Genomic DNA, 11,422 nt, shown 5'->3' on the forward strand with positions numbered 1-11,422 from the left:
TGTAAGCGGCAATTTAATGTCAAGGTCGAAATATCAAAACACGGAAGTGGCAAAATTTGCGTTCAGAAACATCAAATTTTTGATAAAATACTGTATTAATCCCGCGCAAAACATTTTCCATTCCCAAGAATGACATTTCAAGCACCAAACGCGGGCCAAGGTATCCCGATAAAATCTATAGATGTTGAGATATTGTGTTTAATTAATCGATGTAATGCTTAATTACTTCACCACCAGATGGCAGCACTTGACGGTGGCCTTACGAATTTACTGTGATCCGGGCCGGGCGCGTTTCTCGATAACTTATCATATATAAACTACTTACTGAAAATGTTATCATGAATAGATAAACGAGTCGAGATTGATTGAATGAAATTGAATAATTAAGCTCAAGTGTCTAAATTCTCCAACCGTCTTTTTTGCCATTTCAGGACAGCAGAACAAACGAATTCTCGAAGAATTAGAAGAGCGTAAGAAACGTCTGCGTCTTCAAACGTCGCAGATGACTCACGGGTAAAATTTCAGTCCTATCAAAATGTGATTTTTGTACCCACAAATTTCTAGCTATTTCTCGCCATAGCTAGTTCGAGGGCTTTTTGAAGAAGTGATGTTTAGCACCAACAATAACAGTGAAAATGTTGTCCCAAATGCCAAAAATACGTATATTTACGAAAATACCCATGTCTACTTAAAAATTGTTCTAATTCCAGCAATTCTACTCAGCCAGTTAGCTCTCCTGGTAATATGTCTCCATCCCCGATGAATATGGTAGGTTTGATTAAAGCTTTCGCATTTAGTCATTAGAAATGCTTTCTTACGGGATGTTACATTTATTCTATCATGACTATGCAAAAATGTGAATTAAGAAATCCGTGTCTAATTTCCTAGATGAATAACGAATCTCACCACATGGTTATCTCAGCTGGACAACATTTGATGACCCCTGCTCAACGAACTGCATTACAGGTATTAAAGCCTATGTTGAAATTTTAATAGAACAATTCGATTATTTGGAGTGATTTACAAATTTATAGTAGGCCTCATGATTTAGAGTAGAGAATTTGTCACAAGATTGTATTGTTTGTATACCTGTAACAGGAGGGAGCCAGGGAGAGGGAGCCAGGGGGGAGAAGGAGAGGGAGGAGTCAAGTATATCTCTCAGTTGTTTTCTTATTTCAGCATGCGCACGCAAATTCAGTAGGTTATTTCATTACTCAGGATTCATCGTTTGGAAATCTAATATTACCGGTGCTGCCTCGTCTCGATAAATGAGTCGCCTATCAAACCTGCTAGTAGTGATAGAAAAACACGTGGAACTCGCATTTGATGCATTTATGTTGAAGACTCACCGAGCTCATTGGATACTGAGTATTTATATTTGGATAAAAATGTCGTCACTTACTGTAAACTTACTATGATCCATTATGAATATGATCTAGGATTCAGTTTCCTATTGTTGTTGTGCTTTTTAGATGTATTTAGTGAAAGCTCATTGCATTGATTTATTGCATATAATGAAAATAGTTACAAACAGATTATCTGGTACAAACAGATTATCCGGTCCCCTGAAGTTCGTTGTAACAGGTTACACTGTATTTCACTCTCAAATTAAGGTTAAAAAAATGGCCGGGTCACTTTCATTACCGGTAAATGCAATAATATTTGTAATCAACTCTTTTCTATAACTGCCGGGTCTGTAATTGTTAGCTTGATCATGATTTAAAAAATGTAATGCACAGGATAGTTAGGCGACCGGGTCAACTTTTAAGCTCAGCGGAAACAAGTAACAAGGTATCAATTTTTTCTAGAAAACTTGTGTTAGCTTCCAGTCTTCAATATCTCAAGGCTGGAAGCTAACACAAGTTTTCTACTGACTGAAACTGATCAATGCTTAGCTACTCCTAATCGACTGTGTTTACAGGTCTTACAGTCGAACCTGCTTAATCCGGATTAGTTTGATTTTGACAGGATTATGATTATCTTTCATTCAGATTTCTCATAAACCAAATGCTCCGAATTAAGTGGGTTCTACTGCATTAATCATATTATCGGAGACATGTTTCATTTTATCAGTCAGTTTGCAGGTTATAGGCAACAATAGTGATTAATGCTTTAACCTTAAGCTAAAGTAACCAAGACGCGAGAGGGTCAGAGTTGTCAGAAATATTGTGATTTTTCCTGTAACCGGTAGTCTCCGACCGTAGTTTATGTTGATTTGAATCTGATGTGAAATCGTAACCCTCAACTATAGTTTATATAGTATGATGGAACTGACGCCGTCTATGAAATCGACCCAACGGTCGTATGTTCTTTGATTCTACTTAAATGAACTTTGTTATTATTTGATATCAATTTGTTATCGCAAACGATGTGTTAATGATTCGATATTTTTCGATGTCACGTACTCGCTTATGGAATTGGGAGACGAAAAATCTATACTTTTATTATTGTTTATCATAATATCGTGAATCGTTGCGACAAAAGTGACGAAATTCAATATTTAGAGCCTTGTATCAATTGTTCGACTATGAATTAATTTTTTCTGTGATATCCACCTCCGAGAAGAGTATCGCTATTGTATGGAGACATTTGTGGTTTTTCGCGTTGAATGTAACGATGTTTAGTGTCACTTGATATCTTGTATTGAAATCTGTGTAAAAGGCTTAAAATGTTCACGATTCATGCCGCCAAAGCCTAGATTTTTTTTATATCGTACTGTATTCAAATAAATGTTTTGTACTTTTTATAACAAAATAATTTGTGTTGCTTTCGTTTCTTGGGAGACGGTAGCGATCGATATGTAATATTGTACCGCCCACACGACGCATGGGGAAAACGGAAACAGGAAATGCAGAACGTGAAACACGGAAACAAACATGTTTCTTGTCGCTTGTTCGTTGACTGGTAAACTGATATAAACCACAGTATCACCAGTTTATTAGAAAAAACCCACTTTTAATGACTGTCTAAATCTATCAGTTTTGTAGTTCATCTTACGTGTATCTGAGCGATTGTATCTCAGTTCCTGTCCCTAACACCTTCCTCAGTAACAACTATATTTCTAAATTACTGTATACATATTATGTTATTTTCTTTTCTCTGATGATGGAGTTTATATAAACTCCGAAACTGCCAGATTAGAATAAATTGATGAGTCACCAACTGTGGGTTTTGCTGATTAGTTTGTTTCCGCGTTTTCCTGTGTCTGGGGGTTATCTGGTGGCTCGTTGAGGTAAAAAGTAAACGGCAATGGCGTCGATATTTTTCTTCACCCGCGGTCCTCGTTCATTTATTTACCCTTTGCTCGACGACGAGTTGTGGTGATTTGACTGAATTCGCGCAGCCAAATTTTGCGCAAAAATGTGCGCGAATTTCTCGTCCTAGTAAAAGATATATGTAGAAATTGATAACGTAGTTGCCGACTTGGAACTGAGTGAATACATCATACAGGTAGTCCTTCTGTTCTGCGGAGATTGGTAAGAATACCGTAATGGAGGTTGGGAGCGTGAATATGGCGAATGCGAGTGAAACTGTTACAAGCATTATTGTCGTGCGTTTTGATTTAGCAGATTTCTTATCGGACGAAACCAATTTCATACCCCTGAATAACTGGACTATTATGATAAAATTGGACGTAACTATCATTGTTAAAGGCAGAAAGAAAACATAAGCGATGAATGTATAAAAAAGCGTCATTTGGTCATGTATCGAAAAGTAGCAGCCGAAAAATTGGTCGGGGAAATGCATCATAACAGTTGGTAGTAGGTATATGATCAACGAGTTGATTCCAGTAATTGTAAATGTAACAAATCTTGCGAACCTAGCTGTACAGATCAAACGAGAAGTGAACGGGAAGAGCACAACACCTGCGCGTTCAAGAGATACAGCTACTATCAACCAAGAACTATTGGAGGAGGCAAGTGCCATTACATATTCGTAGATTTGACAACTTAGGAGCGAATTCATCACGAAAAGAGGACTGCCGTTTACTTGCATAAGAACGAACTGCACAACAGGCATCAACGTTAGATTGATACATTGCAACGAATCAGTGATAGACAAAACTATAAGATAGTTAGCATAAGATAAACTCCTGAATCTGCGACTTATCATTATCAAGAACGTAGCTGAATTCCCGAAGACGCCTAACAGGAACATGGTGGACAAAGAGGCCAATGACACCATACGGTAGTTACCGGATTTATTCACCACAGACATGAGAACTATGTAACTGTAGTAAGGTCGACCGAAATGCATTAAAGTTGAATTCATGATTCGCAAGAATCTGAATCAAGACGTCTCTATACTAGATATGAGTAGGTATTCATAGCGTCGTCTGCTTATAATGATTGCTATTATTCATTTATTAGTTCGAGATGAATATCATGACTCACACGACTTAAATGTATTAAAAAATCAATTCTCTGATATTCAACACAATACCCAGCAAAACTTGATTATTGTGTAAAATATCTGTTGCAACTTAAATTCAAATTGATTCGTGGGGGTAAATACAAAGGGATGGTTGTATGAATTCGAATCTGAATAAAATCTATTCAAAAAAAGAATTCAACGTGATCAATTGATTTATCTCCGTTAAAAATCGCTGGAGCAGGTTTCGAGCTCTGAACCGTCTATCGTATATATTTGAGTTGTATTTCATCTTGCAGGTCGTTCTAGATAAGATTCTATCAAAGCGGAAAGACAAGTCTAAGATAGGATAATCCATGGTTACACCAAAATGTGTCTTTGTAGTTGGGAATAAAATCTTGAATCGAAATCTATGTGACAAGGGTAAGGCGTACTGCATCTTTCTATACAGCTGCGCCATCAAGCGGTAATTCATGGAACATGATTACACAAAAATACGAATGTCCATATGTTCCATTGCACATGATGATATTCAATTTAGGATTGAAAATTCAGAGATTTCTAGTACCTTTGAAAGATAATCTTTATTGGGTTACGCGGTTACACGGTTTGATTATTTACGCACACGACAAAACCGAACGACAATCAGGACCGAGCGGGAGGGATTTCGGGGGTTCTAACGAAAAAGTTGGTTCCGCTCATCTTCAAAAGGAAACATCAAGCAGAAACGTTATTACAACACAATGCACGTAATCCAAATGTGTTCATTTACTAAGACCTTCGTTATATATGACGATTGAATGATGATGATAATAATAATAATACTATATTAACGGAAATCGTTCAGAGGCCGCATTTCTGAGCATCAAATGTTTAAGATTTTCTTTCAGCCAAATTAAAAACGAACCCACCCGTGCATTTCTAACGCTACGGGCTTGCGACAATTTCAATCTATTTGAAAAAATATTTGATAAGCGCACGGATTCTTATATCATGTCCGCATTTCTCACACTAATAGTGGAGATTTCATGTCTGTTCTCATCCATCTTAGGCCAAACAGTTGAACGAGCTTTTCCGCGACTGTTCATCGTGGATCCCGCGGTGAAATAAGTCAAATCCGTACTATCGAGAACGAGCAGCGCATAAACTCTACTGATGAAAATACAGAGGATGATGACAACCGAGTTCAGAATCAATGATAGCGCTAACAACATTGACTTGTGGATTGCAGTCGATGCAGAGAAATACGTAGGTAAAAAAGCGATCCATAAAAATAGGGTAGCGCAGACGGACAGAAAAATGTAACGTGACTCGTTAAAGTTCTCGGGTAGCATACGAGTCAGGTATCCGTAAATTGCGGATACAAAAATTAACACGAGGTTGTAAGACAGAGGAATGACTAGAGCCTTGACAGGAAGGTCACATAAAAGCTCGACATATGGTCTTGTCTCCACCGGCATGTAGCGTTTCGGTGTGGGTGGCAGGTAGATCGCCGTCACTGTACTAATCAGGAGCTGAAAAATTATAAGTGAAAAATATATCAGATATGGAATATATACATGTAGTCCTACGAAACCTTTGAGGGAGGGGGCACTTTGTAATAACTGAATTAACGGAGCAAAGATTCTCCGTCAGAATATTTGAAAACAAAGTTCTGGAAGGCGTCACATCGATGTAGTAAAATGGGCGTTGATGTAGTCAGTTATTGATGAATATATATCATACACTAATGGATAACTATCTATCGACTTTTTAAACGGTAGATGATAAACAAAAAGGGGTAATTATTCGCCGTCCGAGTAGGCCTATCTATAGCATATTAATTCTGCACAAGGACCCCCATAGATCCACTTCTTTAATCTACCCCAAACAGTGCTGTTCAAATCAGCACTGAGATTCAGCATTCCTTTCTGGTGAATCTACCCAGGGGCCCAAATAATGCTTCGAAATTATTAGTTAAAGTTTAAGCTGTATGAATTCTTTTAAGAATTTCTTTTCTTGTCGAGTCCACGTGACATCAATTTTGCATCGTGAAACATGTAACGCACTTGGTCGCTTTAGCGATTATACTTACCTGAACACCTATGAGTACGGAATTAATTGCGAATTGCGTCTGCGAACTTATGTATTTCATTTTCTTTATACCGTGTTGGCTGTTCGTAAATATTCGATGGATTCGAACCAATTTCGTCAGCGTTGGACCGTAAATCATCGTATAACTTATGTTGTATGTGAACCTCCAGACGTAGCAGACGAGCCGACTGGGGCGGAGCAGAAAGAATACCGCTGTGACCAATGACATTAAGATACCCGTCATCGTCAGGAAACTCAATTCCAAACTGCTCGCTTTCATTAATCGATGACGGCGAAAGCGAAAATAAATGAAGCCTACAAAGCAGAGGCTGATAAAAGTGACGAGATCGAGAAATTCTACGACAATTGCGATTTTATGCCAGAAATACAGAAAGGTCACTTCTATCTCTTCGCAGTGAGTGTAGTTTCCCGCAGTCGATGGCCATCTAAACGGTTGACAGGGTGAACATCCAGTTCTATTCGCAACGATATACATGTTGTGGGAGCATTGTGTACATGTCCAACATGATGTCTGTCCATCGGGAATCACTTTATATTCATCTAAACTACATTCCCGACTACAAGTTGAAACGGGCATTAGTTGCGAAGCGTTTCCATCACCCCAAACTAATAATTGTTTGTCTACTGCCAATTTTCCGTCGAAGCCATCCCAGTTTCCGATTACTTTTAACAGTTTACCGGGTTGCCACTGCTTTATCAAATATCGCCCTATACCGTTACCTTCGTCGTCAAAACGTATTCGTCCGGTAAGCCCTTTGAATGATAAAGGGCCCATTTGTTCAAGCATGTTGTCACCTTTTAAACATTCTCGAAGGGCGTTCAGTTCCATCCAAGTTTTCGGACACTTACGCGTTATCGTTTGGTTTACTACTAAGGCGTATGTCATTAGGAGATCGTTTGACATGGCGTATATTGGAAACGGGACCCTTTTATAACCGGATGCGATACCTAATGCCGAATCTGTGAACTGCTGGCAGGTGCGATTTGTTTCGTTCGTCCAGCTACAGTCGAACGTATCGGCGACGTACCTATCTCGCCATGGGTTCGACAAATCTTTATACGTCATATTGCGGAAATAAGCGTAGAAGTCTTTTTCATACTCCATTTTGCGGTCTACACGTATTATAATTGAACCGTAAAGGAAGCTCGGATTTGGATACGGACTCGGGTCGTTGAACGACTGTCCGCTGTTTAACCAGATGAATCTATCATCGGCAGAGCTTCGATCGGTTAGCAGCGTTTCCACCGCTTGGAATACTTTTAATAGATTACGCGATATGACGAAAGTTATGACAACCCTAGCGCGAGATTCTTTGATAAGTTTTCTTGCAATCGATTTGGCTTGATCAGATTCGAGTTGTGTATTCACCATTCCGTTGTAAGCGATGGTAATCGAACGCTGTTTCGTCAAAGTTATCAGTGTCTTCATCGCGTAGATGCCATAACTGTCGTCGTTATACAACAACGAAACGTAATTCCAGCCGAAATAGTCCAACACGTCCAGCATTACCCGGGCCTGGTCGTTATCGGACGGCACTAAACGAAAGAAGTACGGAAAGCGCATTTTGTCACTCAATTCTTGGGAAGTTGAACTCGAACTCAACAACATCAGTCGCTTCTGTTCTAGAATACGCGATTCAATCACCGTCAATTTCGACCTCAGGTCACCGATTGCACCGACCATAACTGTCGGTTCGTTCGACGGTTGAAGAGCGGCCATAGTTTGAGATACGGCCCGTTTTTCATTAGCACAAGTATCGTAGAGTCGCAATCCTATGGATAAATCGGCCAAAATCCCCGAATCGGCATTCAGCCTTTTCAGAGCGAAATCAAAAGCTTCCAACCACGGCACCGCCCAGTAGCGCTGGGTTTGAGCGCAACCAAATGGATCGTCACCTTTACGAGGCGAATTATGTACCATGTGAAATGCTAAAATAGTTAGATTCCCTGGTATGACGAACATATTGTCGTTACCGTTCACACAATTCGTGTAATTGTAAAAAACAAGAAATAAGAAATAACAGTCTATTAATTTCATACTGACCACTGTTCAGATTTCACAAACTCGATAAAGTACCAAAGTTTCGCTTGACTACGAACGCAAACAAATTTCCGTTTCACGATAATCCAAGATTCTCTCGCGTTCAAGCACGTGTAGTGGTTTAAGGTTTCCGGATAATTTGAAGTAGCGATAGCGGCAGAACCTGGCACCAATTGATATAAGTATCTAACCTATCAAAATGCACGAACCTTTGGTCTCTAACGCAACCAGTGACAGCAGAATCACGTCTGACTACAGTGAGACGCAACATTCACATTATATCATTACCGCGTCGTTAGCAAGTCTCTTTGATGATCTTTTTTACTTAGAAAAACCTTCTCGATACATTGTGTCTTTTTTGTGTATTCACTGCAAATTAACACTACCCGATGGTCTATCAAACGCCGCATTTTCTTTCGTTATCGGAGAACTATTATTAGGTGGCACGATAACATGACAAACAGTTCATTTATGTCACTGTCAGTGTAAGCTGTTACTATAAAAAAAAAGCGAATAGAGGAGGCTAAAATATCATGTTGTCTAAATACGTGATTGGATATAGAAAAGAATACGACGCCATTCTATCATCTCATCATCGTTGACACAGATAGCGATGACGGATGCCTCCTGGATGGCAGTGTTTGTCGGTTGAAATTGTATTTTTGATTTCATCTAAAGAAGATTGGGAGTTTTTTGTTGTTGTTGAGGTAAAACTCGGCGACAGACAATCCTTTGAGACTCAATGATTAATATTCGTAAATTGAATTGCTGCCGAGATATGAATATTAAAATCGATACTTGAAAAATTTCGTCATTTTTGTTGAAGATCACGTGATAATGACTTTAATTACGTTTATCAACAACAGGAAGTAGGGAACATACAGGAAGTAGGGAACATGCTTTATATGTATACCGGTATTTTAAAATAAAATGCTTGATGAAATAAAAACAATAACTTTTGTTCACGTCCCACATTTCCACGGATCACCAAGTCCCCTTCCTTCCCTATCACTTTCAATCAAATCAAGAACGAGAATAAAGTGAAAAGTGAACAAAATACTGTCTGTCTGTCCGACATTTCAATCTATGAAAGAAGCCATTGGAAAACGTTGAAATGGTTGAGATTTACTGACATATACCAAATAAACTGTGCTTCACAAAATACACGATATATAAAAACAAACTTGCCGCCATAACACTCATTAAGCATGTAAATGGCAGGAACTGAAAATGCAAGGTTTCACTTCGGAGAAATCGTTAGAAGGTCTATTTTGCGCGCTACTAATTGGTCAAGTTACTCCTCCAGTGGGTTTATAAACTGTTCAAAGGCTCAATGTCTACGGCCATTTAACAGCAAACGAACACATTGGATGAGTAATTCTACAATTTGGCCACCCTCCAATTTAGGCTAAATTAGATTGATACCTTGTTTCTCATTTCTACTGAGCTTAAAAGTTGACCCGGCCCCTTATTTCCCCTATATATTAAATCATGATCAGGTTAACCATAACAGACCCGGCAGTAAGAGAAATGAAGAGAAATGAACTGATAAAAACTAATTTTTCCGATTTACAAAATGACAAGGTATCACTTACTTTTAGCCTTATAATCAACGTATACTGACCTAACCGAGACGAACTAATGCACTTGAAATAAACCCATCGCTCTAGAGCCGATGACGGATCACCTTAAACGTCTCAGCCAATTATGAAAATTAGATTTCAAGTCTGCCAAGGTTTTAGGTAATCAGTGGGGATCAGTTCTTTTAAGTCTTTCGAGAGTCAGTTAACTGTCGACGGAATATACCGGAAATATACTCCATCTCCGTCGTTCGTGTTTTGATCGAATGCGTCGTCCTTTTGATGACGAACATGAATGCGTGTTCGGGAGGAGGTGAACTACGCGCGCAGAAAAAGAATACCAGACACGCGTTTCCTCATTTTGCAATTCAATTATGTTTGAGATATCTTTTAATTTGCTGAAAATATTATTTTTGTTCATTTTTTAAGATATTTACATTTTGAGACATTTTCTTTTTTGATTGTTCGTACTACGTTGTATCTTTTACGTTCCTCTGAGCGTCGAGGAAACAAAAAGTAGCGTGGTAGGTATGATATCTAGGGAAAATTCCAAAGGTAGAAATATATTTAATTAATCGAAAAAAAAGATTATCAATACTGGAAGTGAAAATGCTAGAAAGGAAGGTGCAGTTTTACGTATATTCGGCAAAAGATGTTTATGAGAAAGAAAATTAGACTAATCTATAGATCTGTTTTTTTTTGCTACTTAATACATGAAATATCTACATTTTGATGAATTTTCTTAACGAGTGCATTCGTTATTTCTCATATCAATTCCAGTTTTAGGATCTTTTCAAAAAGCTTAACACACTTTTGAATAAAAAGACCGTGAGCGTATTAGTTTAAAAAATCCATTTGCAAAGGTTATTGATTTGCTTATGTTTTTTTTTGGTAACGTTTATACTATGAACGTCTCATCAAAGCACATTTTCAGTCAGGCAACGGTAAAAGAATAAAACACGTGAAACTAAAACCACATCTGTCGTTTCTCATCGATTTATAGAACGTCATTGAATTGAGAAGTTGTGCACCAATCCCTGCATATCGTTATCAAATTTGAATACGCAAGCTCTACGACGAATATGAATTATTCTGTTTCTGCACACATGACCTTTAGCGAGACATGGCATTTGCAATTTAAATGTCGTTTTGGGTGTGAACGAGCTTTTAAAATATGTTGTTGTTGTTGTTATTAATCTTTGTTTTCCACAAAACAAACGCCCTGAGCAATCGTCGTTTGAGTGTCTGTTCATGACCCCGAAGTTTAGCGTTCAGCCTTCTTGCAATTTCTCCCATAAGTTATCCCACGGCTAGATGTGCAGAGTATATGATACAA

General features: G+C 38.4%; 2 protein-coding genes across 2 annotated transcripts; one reads left to right on the forward strand and one right to left on the reverse strand.

Annotated features, from left to right (window-relative positions):
• The first annotated feature begins 23 nt into the window (after positions 1 to 23).
• LOC141899885 (SOSS complex subunit C-like) lies at positions 24 to 2,730 on the forward strand. The gene is made up of 5 exons (XM_074786489.1): positions 24 to 160; positions 432 to 513; positions 711 to 768; positions 889 to 966; positions 1,180 to 2,730. The coding sequence occupies exons 1-5, from the start codon at positions 130 to 132 to the stop codon at positions 1,270 to 1,272; spliced, it is 342 nt and encodes a 113-aa protein (XP_074642590.1). The 5' UTR covers positions 24 to 129; the 3' UTR covers positions 1,273 to 2,730.
• A 2,627-nt stretch (positions 2,731 to 5,357) lies between these two features.
• On the reverse strand, positions 5,358 to 8,428 carry LOC141898273 (metabotropic glutamate receptor 3-like). The gene is made up of 2 exons (XM_074784111.1): positions 6,446 to 8,428; positions 5,358 to 5,885 (listed from the first exon to the last, which is right to left on the reverse strand). Exons 1-2 carry the CDS (start codon positions 8,426 to 8,428, stop codon positions 5,358 to 5,360), a joined length of 2,511 nt encoding a protein of 836 aa, XP_074640212.1.
• Positions 8,429 to 11,422: the final 2,994 nt, after the last annotated feature.

This window comes from Tubulanus polymorphus, chromosome 2 (assembly GCF_964204645.1).
Source record: "Tubulanus polymorphus chromosome 2, tnTubPoly1.2, whole genome shotgun sequence".
NCBI classification, from domain to species: domain Eukaryota; kingdom Metazoa; phylum Nemertea; class Palaeonemertea; order Tubulaniformes; family Tubulanidae; genus Tubulanus; species Tubulanus polymorphus.

Excerpts from the sequence above, each read along its gene's own strand:
- LOC141899885 (XM_074786489.1), top strand. The coding sequence starts at position 130 with ATGACATTTCAAGCACCAAACGCGGGCCAAG. Across the intron at positions 514-710 it reads ACGTCGCAGATGACTCACGG|CAATTCTACTCAGCCAGTTA; the intron begins GTAAAATTTCAG and ends TTCTAATTCCAG. Across the intron at positions 967-1,179 it reads CTCAACGAACTGCATTACAG|CATGCGCACGCAAATTCAGT; the intron begins GTATTAAAGCCT and ends TTCTTATTTCAG.
- LOC141898273 (XM_074784111.1), bottom strand. The coding sequence starts at position 8,428 with ATGTTCGTCATACCAGGGAATCTAACTATTTTAGCATTTCACATGGTA. Across the intron at positions 5,886-6,445 it reads CCGTACTCATAGGTGTTCAG|CTCCTGATTAGTACAGTGAC; the intron begins GTAAGTATAATC and ends ATAATTTTTCAG.